The sequence below is a fragment of the Mauremys mutica genome, chromosome 4 (genome assembly GCF_020497125.1).
Source record: "Mauremys mutica isolate MM-2020 ecotype Southern chromosome 4, ASM2049712v1, whole genome shotgun sequence".
Taxonomy (NCBI): Eukaryota; Metazoa; Chordata; order Testudines; family Geoemydidae; genus Mauremys; species Mauremys mutica.
Window position 1 is genome coordinate 9,341,207 of NC_059075.1, and position 12,595 is coordinate 9,353,801.

Here is a 12,595-nt window from a genome sequence, read left to right on the forward strand (position 1 = left end):
TTTTGTTTGAGACAGACCTGTTTGCCAACCTCAGTTTGGAACTTGTGTTAATAACAATATACAGTGAAATCTTATAACTTGACATACAATGTTGCCACACATATTGTATCAGGATAATAATGATCAGCAAATTATTAATTTTGAAATGATACCTTACAAGGCATACTCTGTGCAAAGATTATTACAATAGTGTGTAGGATGTGGACACAGGGGTATGTTCTGTCACAACCCCAACTCCTGGCATCACGTGATTTACATGAGAATCTCAGTTTTCCTGTTTAAAAAAAAATAGTTCTCAACAATTATGAGAGTTTGAAAACATGAACCTTAAAGGCTTAAAAATCAGCAGGCAATTTTTTAACGGTGAGGGTAATTAACCATTGAAACAACTATCTTACAGATATGGTGCATTTTCTGAATTTGAGTTCTCTAAATCAAGATTGGATGGCTCCTTCTAAAAGATAAGCTCTAGCTGAACCACACATTATTAGACTTGACACAGGAATCGTGGTGAAATTCTAAATCCTGTGTTATACAGGAGGTCAGATTAGGAGACTAATAGGTCCTTCTGGTCTTAAATTCTATAAATCTATGAAAGAAAAAGAACCCAAAATATATTATTTTTAAATCCCATTGCTTTTAGGACAAACTCATGATTTTTGGAGGTTTGGAGTTGGAAACACTTCTCTTTTTGGTGGGCTTCTGCTTCTCAGGCCTCACACCTTTTGTCTTCCAGCTACAGGGCTCTCTAGCATGCTGCTATTTTGGCTGCCAGTTTCTGCTTCTCTGCTTCCAGCTTTTGCTTCTCAGCTTCTATTCCCAGCCTTTTGGTCTGCTCCGCTATCTCCATCTTTTGAACCTCCACCTGAGATAGTTTGAATTTCATGGCTGCTTCACTTAGAACTGTTGTGTTCATCTTCCAAGCTCGGTCCACCCCTGCGCTCGGTCCCTTTGGTGGATCTCTTTGCCATCTCTCCTGCTTACTCATCTTATACTTTCCTTTGTTTTATTTCCTTTATCCACAATAAATCACTGGAAAATAACAAGCTATCCTTTTTTATCTATTCCCAACCTTCTCACTGGTGAATCTCTCAGAAACTAGTTTACAAGTACTTGGAGTGCGATCCTTAGCTAGCCAGGAAACTGGGTATAAATCCTGCTGACTACACCACTGTGGTGCTCCCCAGGGGAGTCCAGGGTTATAAAGCATGTCACCACCACCTGCCTTAGTGTGAAGCAATCTTGTCTGTGCCTGCTCTGGATCAGCTCCCTGAAATCACCAGCCTCTAGCAGCACAAGCACTGCCTTCCAGGCCCCTGCAGGCCTCCCTCTGTACAGGGTTGCGATAGGCACATGCCTACCCCCAAGACCTCAGAGCACTCCCCGCAGTCGCCAGCCCCTTATCCACTGAATAGTCACAGAATTATGAGGCCTGATGTTCCCAAAGGAACAGTACAAACCTGCTTGTAAGATTCAACTCAGGACCATCTCTTTGTTTAACACCACAGCACTGAGATATATTTATAGTGAAAACAAGAATAAAAGTTTATCATCAAAGGATAGAGATTTAAGCAATAGTAAGAAAGAATATTGGAAATCATTGGTTAAATATAAAGCACATTTATAACACTCTTTCTAGATTTCAGAGTGGTAGCCATGTTACCCTCTTATCCAAAGAAGTTTATCTCACCCAAAGATCTTGCCAACATTTTCAACCAAACCTGTCTAAGACCCCTTTTTCATGAAGCAAAATCACTGTCCTTTCACTTCCTCAGTGAAGGATGCCTGTGTGACTTCTTTGCCCACTGCATATAGTGGAACAAACCTTGGAAGGGCACCTCAAGATAAGCTTATCTTCCCCTCCCCCGACTTTTATCTTCCTATTAGTTTATTTCTGAGGTTCTTACAATAATGCATTTGCATTCAGTTCATATTGATAATAGGAAACTCATTGTGAAGAAGACAACACTCAGTTTACACATAGATGAATAAACATGTCTTGTCTGACAGAAAACCTGTGTTTCACCATTGCTGGTAACTAAGCCCCAAAGACATTAAGAACATATCATTTTCAGCATGTATACATAATTCCTTACATAGTACCTGTACACACATTTCACAACAATACTGATGATCAGTGTGACACTGGCTTTTATTTGAGACCTCACATGATACTCTTTGGTGAACTAAAATGTACATGTCAGACCCAAGAGTTCCCTGTAGCCATTCTGCACCCTCTTGCCAGTTGGCATTAAGAGGATCCTAGGTCACAGCCAGTCGCTGCAGAAGAGAGGAAGAAACAATGGAGACAGCTAGGGACTGGAGCCCAAGGAAAAATGAAGATGACATACATGGGACTGCAAGAGAGAACATAAGACAGATTCATACCAACACCAGGAAGAGACAGATCTATATGCTTGGGGACTCCATATTAAGGATTTGTCTACACCCTGCCACAGTGTGGACTATGGAAGTGTGAATTGTAGAGCCTGCCAAAGTGTTGTGCCCCAGGTGGACACTGCTGGCACAAACTAAAAGTTTGTGTTAATATAGTCCTCTTTCAAAGAGGACTACATTCATGGCTTCAACCGGATCTTCAGACTGATGCTTGACATTGTACTGTTGGTGGACAGCTGGAAAATGCAGCGAGAGCTAAGCAACAACTAGTCAATTGTCTCAATTTGCTGGTGCTTCTGTGCTACCAAAGACCCAGAGAGATTTCTGATGGGGATGTGGTCAATTTCCTTCATAGCACATCCGTTGTTTGAAATCCAGGTCCTGCTACAGTGGTCAAGGCACCTAAACCAGGGGCCCATGACAAACAAGCCATCAGCAGCACACAATGTCAAAAGCTGGGTGGCGGTATCATTTGGGGAACCCATGCCAAAGGACATATCACGGTTCCATACAAAGGCTGATTGCAACCAGTCACGGCATTGAAATCTCCAAGCAATAGCAGTGTGTCATGTGGCAAAGTTGACTGGATTTTGGTGCTAGCTGGTGGTGGTGCCCTCTTCTGCAAGTGATGTGTTTTCTGTTGGCACGTAGGCCACAGTGACAGATAAGTGATCCCGACAATGTTGGAGCGGAGTACAGAGTCATTAAAGTCTGTGCTAGAGGTTGTCTAATAACAAAGTGCCATGCAGTGTAGAGTTCAATGTAGACCACTAAAGAGGAAGAAAGTTGCTCCTTCTACAGTGACTTGATTGCTTTGTGACAGATGGGCCTCAATGGTGCTAGTGATTATGATCTGGTGAGTTCATTGACTAGAGCTGTCTTGTACCCACTGCCACTCGGTGTTAACATATTCCATATGGCGACAAGGAACACACCTCTAAGATCTGGTTTGGACTTCAAGGAAGTTGGGGGTCTGTGGGGCTGTGTTTTCCTTATGCGGGGTTGGATTGTGCCCATCCTATGCATGCAGAACACTCCCCTCCTACTGAAGTCAGTAGAAACAGGGGTTTTAACCCTGGTGCTATTGTGATGGACTGTCATGGCTGGTTGGCCCTTTGTTTCTGCCTCGCTGGAAGTGGGGAGATGTAGAGGGAGGTTATTTTTGGGACACCATCCCTCATCCTAGGAACTCTTCTGCCAGATGCCATTGGTTCCTGAAGGCATGGGTGACCATTATGAAGATCTAGCTCTTTTTCTGCCCTATGCATCTACAGTAAAAGCTCATCCACCTTCACCACCATTAGGTAATCTGGCCCTCATCTGCTGAGTCCATTGTTGGCCTTTGCTTGTTAACCTGAGCAGGGGCCCTTATCGGGTACTTCCTACTGGGGTCAGCTGGACCTGAGGCTCTCCTGGGCAGAGACCACCATACCCTGAAGTAGAGCAGCTTATGCTGCTACTACCAGCTACCCACAAGCATAAACAGGTATAAAATGGCCATGAACAAATTAAGGCCGGCAACTAGAAGAATGTTTCTAACCATAATAGGAGTGAAGTTCTAGAACAGCCTCCCAATAGGAGTTGTGGGGGCAAACAACTTGTGATGTTTGGGGATCAATCACCCAAACTAATAAGGGGTTCTCTCACCACCTGCCTTATAACTTTGGGTGCCTTAATGCTGTGCTGCTCTAGTTCAGAGCCTTGACACCAGTAATTAGCCCACAAGCATTGAGGTCCCACCCTGACTTCTACCAGCCTAGTTACTCCTTGCAGGGTGACTTCAACAGTCCTTCCGGTCCTGAGTCTCCCCAAATCCGTCTACCCTGAATTCTTAACCATCAGGCTCTTGAATTCTTCCCCCCGGTTCATCGCCCATGAAACCTGCCCCCGGTTATCAGTTCCCTTGGGGGGATACTTTCCACATAGCGTGCGTGATAGAGACCAGTTTACGGTAAAAATAAACAAAAGGTTTATTTAATGGAAAAATCGCAGAGTCAAAGATGAAATTGTAAGGAAAGCAAACATACGCAAGTTACACAGAAAATAAACATAAAGATGCAACCTCTGGTTTTATATTTATACATTAGATAAAACCCCCTTTTCTAATATAAGTTACCTACTGCCTTTGCTCAGTTTCCCAGCATACCTCCCCTGGACTTACGGGGGAATCCAGTATTCACAGACAGCCCCCTACCTTCAAGACTGTCCCTCAGGATTGGATAGCTTTCACTTCAAACCCCTTTACCTTTAACAGGGTTTGTGGGGTGGGGGCGTCTTTCTCTCTGACTATGGTGATTCATGGTGAAGGAAATTCCCTCCTTTCTTAGTTTTCTAAGACTGGGGTTTTCTTTTCAGTTTCAAGCTGTTTCAGTGTTTTCCCATTAATTTTAATGGACGATCGCTTATCTTTTTCTGGGTTGCACAATGCTAGGTGGTTGGAACTAGTTTTATTGGGTTGGGAACGCAGCTCCTCTCTGCCTGCCTGACCATCTCCTTGTAGTGAGGTGAAGCTGAATGTTGCGGCAAAAATTATGAACACAGTTTTATATCTACACAAATTAATAAATTGCTAACCACAATCTGTATGCATATCTCATAATGACCATCAAGTCTACAACATGACAAGCACTCATAAAAAACCTTACCTGACATATTTGTATACACAAACACAGTGCATAGGGTTACCATACTTCAGGTTCCTAAAAAAGAGGACACTGCGGGGCGGGGGGATAGCTGAGGGGGTACAGTTGGGAGAGTTGGAGGCGGTACTCACTGGAGGTGTGTGGGGCGGGGGTGGGACTGGGACTGACACAAGCCCGTCACGCAGCAACAACCATCAGTCACAGCACCTCCCCTGCAGGACCCCTCCCCAGGACTGGAAGCCAGGGCCTGGGCGGGCAGGATCCAGCAGCTATGGCTGTGGGGAATGGACCAATCAGGAAACAGACCAATTGGAGCTCTTTCTGAACTGCTGTGTCTGCTTTGAAAAAATCCCAGGCTTTGCCTGTTATTTGAAAAATCCACCTAGACAGAGGACAGAGGCTCAAAAAAAAAAGAGGCAAAGAGGGAAAACCTGGACATATGGTAACCCTAATACAACCAGTTGATTCAATTGCTTATTTTTTTAGGTTCAGACCCCCTGTTCTCCTGTTGGGGTGCCTGGATTCTGATCTTAATTAGTTTTGAGAGACAGCTCAACACATTTATGAGTGGAATTGTACGATGAGATTGCTTGTGAAGGTGGGGAGAGGGCTCGGTGCCCTGGGATCCCTTCCAGTTTATGGCATATGTTCCTAGAGTTCATCTTCAGAGCTTCAGCTGGTCACATACAGGGGTCAGGAAGCGATTCCTCCCTCCCCTTGTCTTGTGAGGGGGGCGGGGTTTGGTCTCCTTCCTCTGACACATCAGAGATGGCAATGACTGGTGACGGAACACGGGACGGGACCAGAACTCCGAGATGGCACCGAGCAGTCTCTCTGTCACGTGCTTGGCTGGCTGGTTCTTGCTCACATGCTCAGGATCTAACCGATCATCATACATGGGGCTGGGAAGTAATTTCCCCCCAAGCCAGACTGGCAATGACCTTGGTGTTTTTTTGCCTTCCTCTGCTGCATGGAGTGCGGGTCATTCACCAGGATTATCTGGGTGTATTTCACTTAATGAATTCCTTTGCATTGCAGAGGCCTTGGGCAGTGTGCACCCTGGTTCTTCCTATTCTCTGCCTGTGGCACATAATAGCTTAGTTTCCTGTGGGCGGTAATATTTTAGTCTAATTTGGGCTGTTGGGTTAGTGTGCAGGTGCTGGGCGGTGTTGGTGTGCTGTGATATACTGGAGGTCAAACTAGATGATCTGTGATCCTGTCGGGCCTTAAACCCTACAACTGGCTTCACCTCACAAGGCGGTGTTGAGGCAGAAATGAGGTGAGGGGAATCTGCCAAGTTCCTATCCTCTGTCCCCACAGGCATTACTCCAGTCATTAGGCTGGTATAACTAATGTAGAGTGGCTCTGGTCCTACTCCATGACCAGGAGTCTTCCATCCTGTCCCACCAAGAAGTTCCCTGTTTCTGGGAATGGAGGCTCAGAGGAGTTTGGCTTCAATGAGTAATAAAATATAGGTAGAGCATTAAACAGAACATTGCTGGAGACTGGAAGGAGAAGCCAAAAAAAAAAAAAAAGAATGGGTTCATACTATTACAGTCCTATAAAAGAGAAAGAATGCTTAAATGAGCATTAAAGAGAGCTAACTCAATTACAGGCATGTGGAAGCCAGTTTAATTGCCTATTGTGCAGCTGTACTTAATTTTGTCACTGGGTTTTACAGCATCCTAGCTATAACGCAATGCTCCATACAGTCAGAATGATTTACTCTGTACTTTTACCATTCTATTTTATACATATCTGTATCTGTGTGTGGATGTTTTGGGTGTGTGCACGCATATTAATGATTCTGTTAGGCCAAATTCAGATCTCCTTACTCAGGCAAAATTCCCATAGACTTCAAAGGGAGGTTTGCCTCAGTAAGACCTTGGGGTCAGATTGTGCCCTATAGATCCACATAGAAGGAGATGCTCCATGAATGACCCTAATCCCAAGCCAAGTAGAATAGAAACACATTGGCCCAGGGGGAGGGCTCACATAGTGTCCACCTTGGCAATTTTAGGGGACTCCACGAGAAAGGTATTTAGCTTAAGGTAGCTCCATTAGAAGCATCTGCACCTGGATTCTCTCCACCCTGTAACAGCCTCTCAAAGTCCCAGCAAAGTTACATAATAGCCTTAAATTATTCCTTAGCATCCTAGTCATGACCAGCTTCCATGTTTTGGAAACATGACCCTGTCTACACTAGGTGCTTACTAGTGTTTAAAACCATGTTAATAAAAAGGCATGTTCAGCACATTTTCCTAGTGTATACAAATCTTTTGTGAATAACCAGAAGGTTATTGATTTGGTTGGCCACTAGAAAGACTAGCAAGTTGCTCAAATAACCAGCAGGCAGTTAGGTGGCTGTTTAGATAGTCAGCAAGTCATTAGCTGAATTGCCAATAACCATCAGCCATTCAGATCGCTAGCAACCAACTAACTGGCACATGATCACTAACAAATTAGCCGCCAACTGTTGCTCAAACAAACTGAACAAGTTCCTCATGTTTAATTTTGTTGCCAGAAATATTGGATCGATGTTATCGCAGTCACACCCTCTGTTGAACTCAGTAGAGTCACTTTAGGTAGATATTTGGCCCAGCCCCAGGACATGCAGCAGACAAGAAAGGAAGAACAGTTGCGTTTAGTCCTTTGACACTAAATAGCCAAGAGCCAAGTGGATCCACTGGGTTAGTTTGAACAGAAAACAAACACAGGTTTTGTTACAAATACCACTGCAATATACAACTTATATCCCGTAGCTGTTGGCCACCAGCATTCTAACCACCACTGAGCTGTGTGAAATATCCACAAATAAAATGAAATAAACAGTGAGCAAAAGCTGAGATATTGTGACCAGGGACCTTTTTTGGAGCCAACGGGAAGAGGGCACTGTCGTACATAAGGGTTACAGGGATCTCCTGGGTCTGATATCTTCATACTAGTTCGCCAAAGAATGTCAAGATACATCTCTACTGAAGCCTATTTAACACTGGTCATCATTATCCGTACAGACATCTTACAGTGATTATCTGTAAGAAGCTATGTTTATATACTGAAATTATGTTCTTAAGGTCCGTGAATTGGAGCTGGTCACCAGAACATGATACACAAGTTTCTTTCAGGCAAGAGATATTTATCTATCTGGCTGGATATATTTAAATTGTATGGTTCACAACAGACACTCATTTACGGTTTGAGCTGAATGTTAAGGAAGGGATTGTAAAATCCTCAATAGAGGAAAATTACAGGAAGAAATAAACCACCAGGAGAGAGTCCTGTTTGCAAGTGGAGACAATAGATATTTGGACTACAGCCATAGGTACAGGGACTCATTCTGCATCCTTCAACTAGGAGGTAAACTGACAGTGTGTTTCATTCTGCATCCTTCAACTAGGAAGTATACTGACAGTGTGTTTGCTTCATGAAAAAAGGATCAAAGCCAGACTTGGCTGAAAAATACTGGAAAGACCCTGGGATGAGCTAAACTTTATTAGAGGCGTGTCTTGTTAATTAAGTTTAGGGTCTAGAAAGCACTTATGATTTCATTTTATACGTAACCATTTGTTTCCATTATTTCTACTTGTCTCTTCTTGAATCTCTGGTCCTTGTTAAATAAACTTCTTGCGTTCACTATAAACAAATCTGAGTGCCATGTGTTAAGCGGAGCTGTGATCTAAGGTGCAACTGGTAAACTGGGGGACCTGTCAATATCACTATCCCCGTTCTATTGATGGGAAGTAGAAATAGCAGCTGCTGGTGCCCAGCACTCCCTGTGTGTGAGCCACCTCCAAATACGCTCTCACTCAGCTGAAAGGTGTTCCTGAAGACAAAGGAAGGTGAATCCATATTAACTGGAACAAGTATGAATTTGGACACAACACATTTACATGCATCCGACGAAGTGGGCATTCACCCACGAAAGCTCATGCTCCCAAACGTCTGTTAGTCTATAAGGTGCCACAGGACTCTTTGCTGCTTTTACAGATCCAGACTAACATGGCTCCCCCTCTGATACTTGACACATTTACTTACTGTCCTTATGGCTGCAGAAAATTCAGTGCAGATTTCAAGCTGGGATGGTTGGGACTGGCCACATGGTTTATTGCGTACAGTGTTAGTTCAGGTTCTTTGATTGGCTAAGCCAATCCCATGTTGTCAGGAGGATCAGCAGAAGCTATTTTGGCTCTCTTGTCTTTGATGCTGATATTTGCGACTTGGTCTAAAATTCTCATATACTCACCCAGGTCTGTATTAATTACTGTGATAACTACTTTTTCACTAGTTCCTTATAAATTAGGAAGAAAACTTCTAGAATGTAGAAATTAGCTACCCCATGCAGTCCTTTAAGTATAGAATTGTCTTCTGTGACTAGGGGATGCTGGCATAGCTCCATGTACTTACTACTAGCCCTGGATGCCTCGTTATCCTTGCCCTTTGTTGATGTGCCCTTTGACCTGTTGAGCCAATATTTGTCTTATAAATGGTACTTCAGCACTAATGTCCCTGATGTCCACCAGCCCAGACATTTGTGCAACAGATGGTGTAAATGCACAGCAATGTACCATACGCTTGCTGAATAACTGAAAACACCAGGTTTCTTTTACATCAAACGGTATAACACTTCCTGAAAATAATTGAATTCTAACTTTGTAGACCATTTAGAGTTCACTCTGGGATGAGACATGTTCTTTCTCATCACTTGGGAACGTGTATGTATCCCTGGATAAAAAGAAAGCTCTCCTCAGTGAAGGTACAGTGCTTTCAATTTCAGATCTTCAGTCAGCATGTTTTCCTCCATGCAGGGGCGGCTCTAGGGATTTTGCGCCCCAAGCACGGCAGGCAGGCTGCCTTTGGTGGCTTGCCTGCAGAGGGTCCGCTGGTCCCGTGGCTTTGGCGGACCTCCCACAGGCGTGCCTGCGGGAGGTCCGAAGCCGCGGGACCAGCGGACCCTCCGCAGACACACCTGCGGGAGGTCCGCCGAAGCCGCGGGACCAGAGGACCCTCCGCAGGCACACCTGCGGGAGGTCCACCGAAGCTGCAAGACCAGCGGATCCTCCGCAGGCAAGCCGCCGAAGGCAACCTGCCTGCCACCCTTGCGGCGACCGGCAGAGCACCCCCCGCGGCTTGCCGCCCCAAGCATGCACTTGGTGTGCTGGGGCCTAGAGCCGCCCCTGCCTCCATGGCCCTATTAGTCAATGTGGGTGGGGTTATCAAAAGTACCTACATGATTTAGGAGCACAAAAGCCCAGATCTTCAATGGGAGATAGGTGCTGTCCTGGGGCCAATGATCCTTCAGGACAGGGGTCCGCAAACTATGGCCCGGGGGCCACATCTGGCCCTTCAGACATTTTAATCTGGCCCTTGAGCTCCCACCAGTGAGCAGGGTCCGGGGCTTGCCCCACTCTGGCACTCCAGCCAGGGAGTGGGATCAGGGGTTTGCCCTGCTCCATACATGCCGTGGCTCTGCACGGCTCCCGGAAATAGTGACATGTCCCCACTCTGGCTCCTACATGTAGGGACAGCCAGGTGGCTCCACATGCTGCCCCCACAGCTCCCATTGGTTGGGAACCGTGGCCAATGGAAGCTGCAGGGGCAGCATCTGTGGATGGGGCAGCATGCAGAGCTGCCTGGCCGCACCTCTGCATAGGAGTTGGAGGGGGGACATGCTGCTGCTTCCGGGAGCTGCTTGAGGTAAGCACTGCACGGAGCCTGCAACCCGACCCCCTCCCGCACCCTAAACCCCGATCCCCCTCTCACTCTCCAAACCCCTCGGTCCCAGCCCAGAGCACCCTCCTGCACCCCCAACCCTCCATCCCCACCCCAGAGCCCGCAATCCCCAGCCGGAGCCCTCACCTCACCTGCACCTCAAGCCCCTGCCCCAGCCCGGATCCCCCTCCCATACCCTGAACTCCTGGCCCCACCCCAGAGCCCGCACCCTCAGCCGGAGCCCTCACCCCCTCCCACACTCCAACCACCAATTTCATGAGCATTCATGGCCTGCCATACAATTTCCATACCCAGGTGCGGCCCTCGGGCCAAAAAGTTTGCCCACCCCTTGCTTCAGGAGAATTAGGGCCTGATTGGCCCACAGAAACCGTGTGGGCTACACCAGTGAGCAATCCAGTGTGCCAGGTGGTGCCCTGTTAGCTAATTAGAATTGGAGCAGCTGAGTTAGAGGAGGCTTTAGTATAGTATAGCATAGCATAGCATAGTGTAAACATACAGCCTGCAGAAGCTCTAGGGTCAACAGTAAGAGTCCTAACAGGCCTGTCAGATTTTCTGGGGAGGGAGCTGCCTTACGTCAACCTAACTCTGTAGTGTAAACCAGGCCTAAGTAACACACCGATCAGGCCTACCATGTTTAACACCTTTGTTTTCCCTCAAATGATCTTTTCTGGTTTGCTGAATGGCAGAGGAGAAAAGTAGCAGTACATAGTTTGCTCAGGGTTGGTGCCAGCACTGACAATGCTCTGGTCTTTGGGACTTCTTGTTTAGATAGGTGGTACCACGGCCACCTCACAGAGCAGCAACACCAGCGGAGAGGACAAGAGCATGCCTTTATAACTAAAGTTTGGGGGACGAACCAGAAATACCTGGTGAACATTTGAAACTAAGACACACGAGAACAGTAGCTCCCAACTTCTCTTTGGGTATTTTCCATTATGGGTCTTTTAACTTTTATCATCATCATTACATTGATCTATTAACATAATTACAAATACGTAACGAACTAAAAGGCAATAACGTGAATTAAAGTCAACAGAACTTTTCCCCATTAGTAGTTACAGGAATAGAGGAAAATCCTAAGGCAAATCACACCATTCTCATAGATGCAATAAAAATGGAAAATGTTTTCTTAGCAACAAGGGACACAGAAAAATGTACAAAACATAACAATCTGGTACATAATAAGCAGACATTTTTGAGAACCACAAATTGTTTCAGTCCACTGGAAAAATTACTTAGATAAATTCATTTGCATTCCAGAAGTAAAAAATCATCCAGATCATCATCATTTAAATCTCCCCGCCGAGGTCTAGTCTCTTGAAATTTCCTGCTATTTACTTGTGATATTATTATTAATTATTTATTACAGTAGCATGTAGAAATCCCAATCAAGATTCAGGGCACCATCATGCTAAACAGTGTACAGACAATTAATAAAGAAGCTAGTTCCTGTCCCAGAGATGTTATAATGTAGGCAGATCTAAAAACCTCTTAGCAGCACGGAAGTAAAAACAAAAGACAGAAGCTTACAGATCTCCCATAATAGTATGTTCCACCTTTATTTCTCCTGGACTGATGCTGTCCTAATCCACAAACTTCACTTGGGTGAGGGTATGGGGGAGTCCCCTAGGAGTTGACTCTGCAGTGTGAATGGCCACAAAGCTACGATGGACTTAAGGATGTGCTTTGCTGAATCAGGGCCATGTAGCAGAAACACACCAGTTCTGCTGCCTTTAGAGCAGCAGTTCTCAACTCACTGCACCACGACCCCCTTCTGACAACAAAAATTACTACAAGACCCCAGAAGGGGGGACTGAAGCCTGAGC

The 12,595-nt window shown here is 45.5% G+C and overlaps 1 protein-coding gene across 1 annotated transcript in view; it reads right to left on the reverse strand.

The window, feature by feature from the left end:
* Positions 1-4,720: 4,720 nt before the first annotated feature.
* LOC123368201 overlaps positions 4,721-12,595 on the reverse strand; it is a 158,367-nt gene continuing 150,492 nt past the window's right edge. The window contains exon 5 of the mRNA XM_045012786.1: positions 4,721-4,907. Coding sequence (XP_044868721.1) covers positions 4,721-4,907 — 187 coding nt within the window. The remainder of the gene's footprint in view (positions 4,908-12,595) is intronic.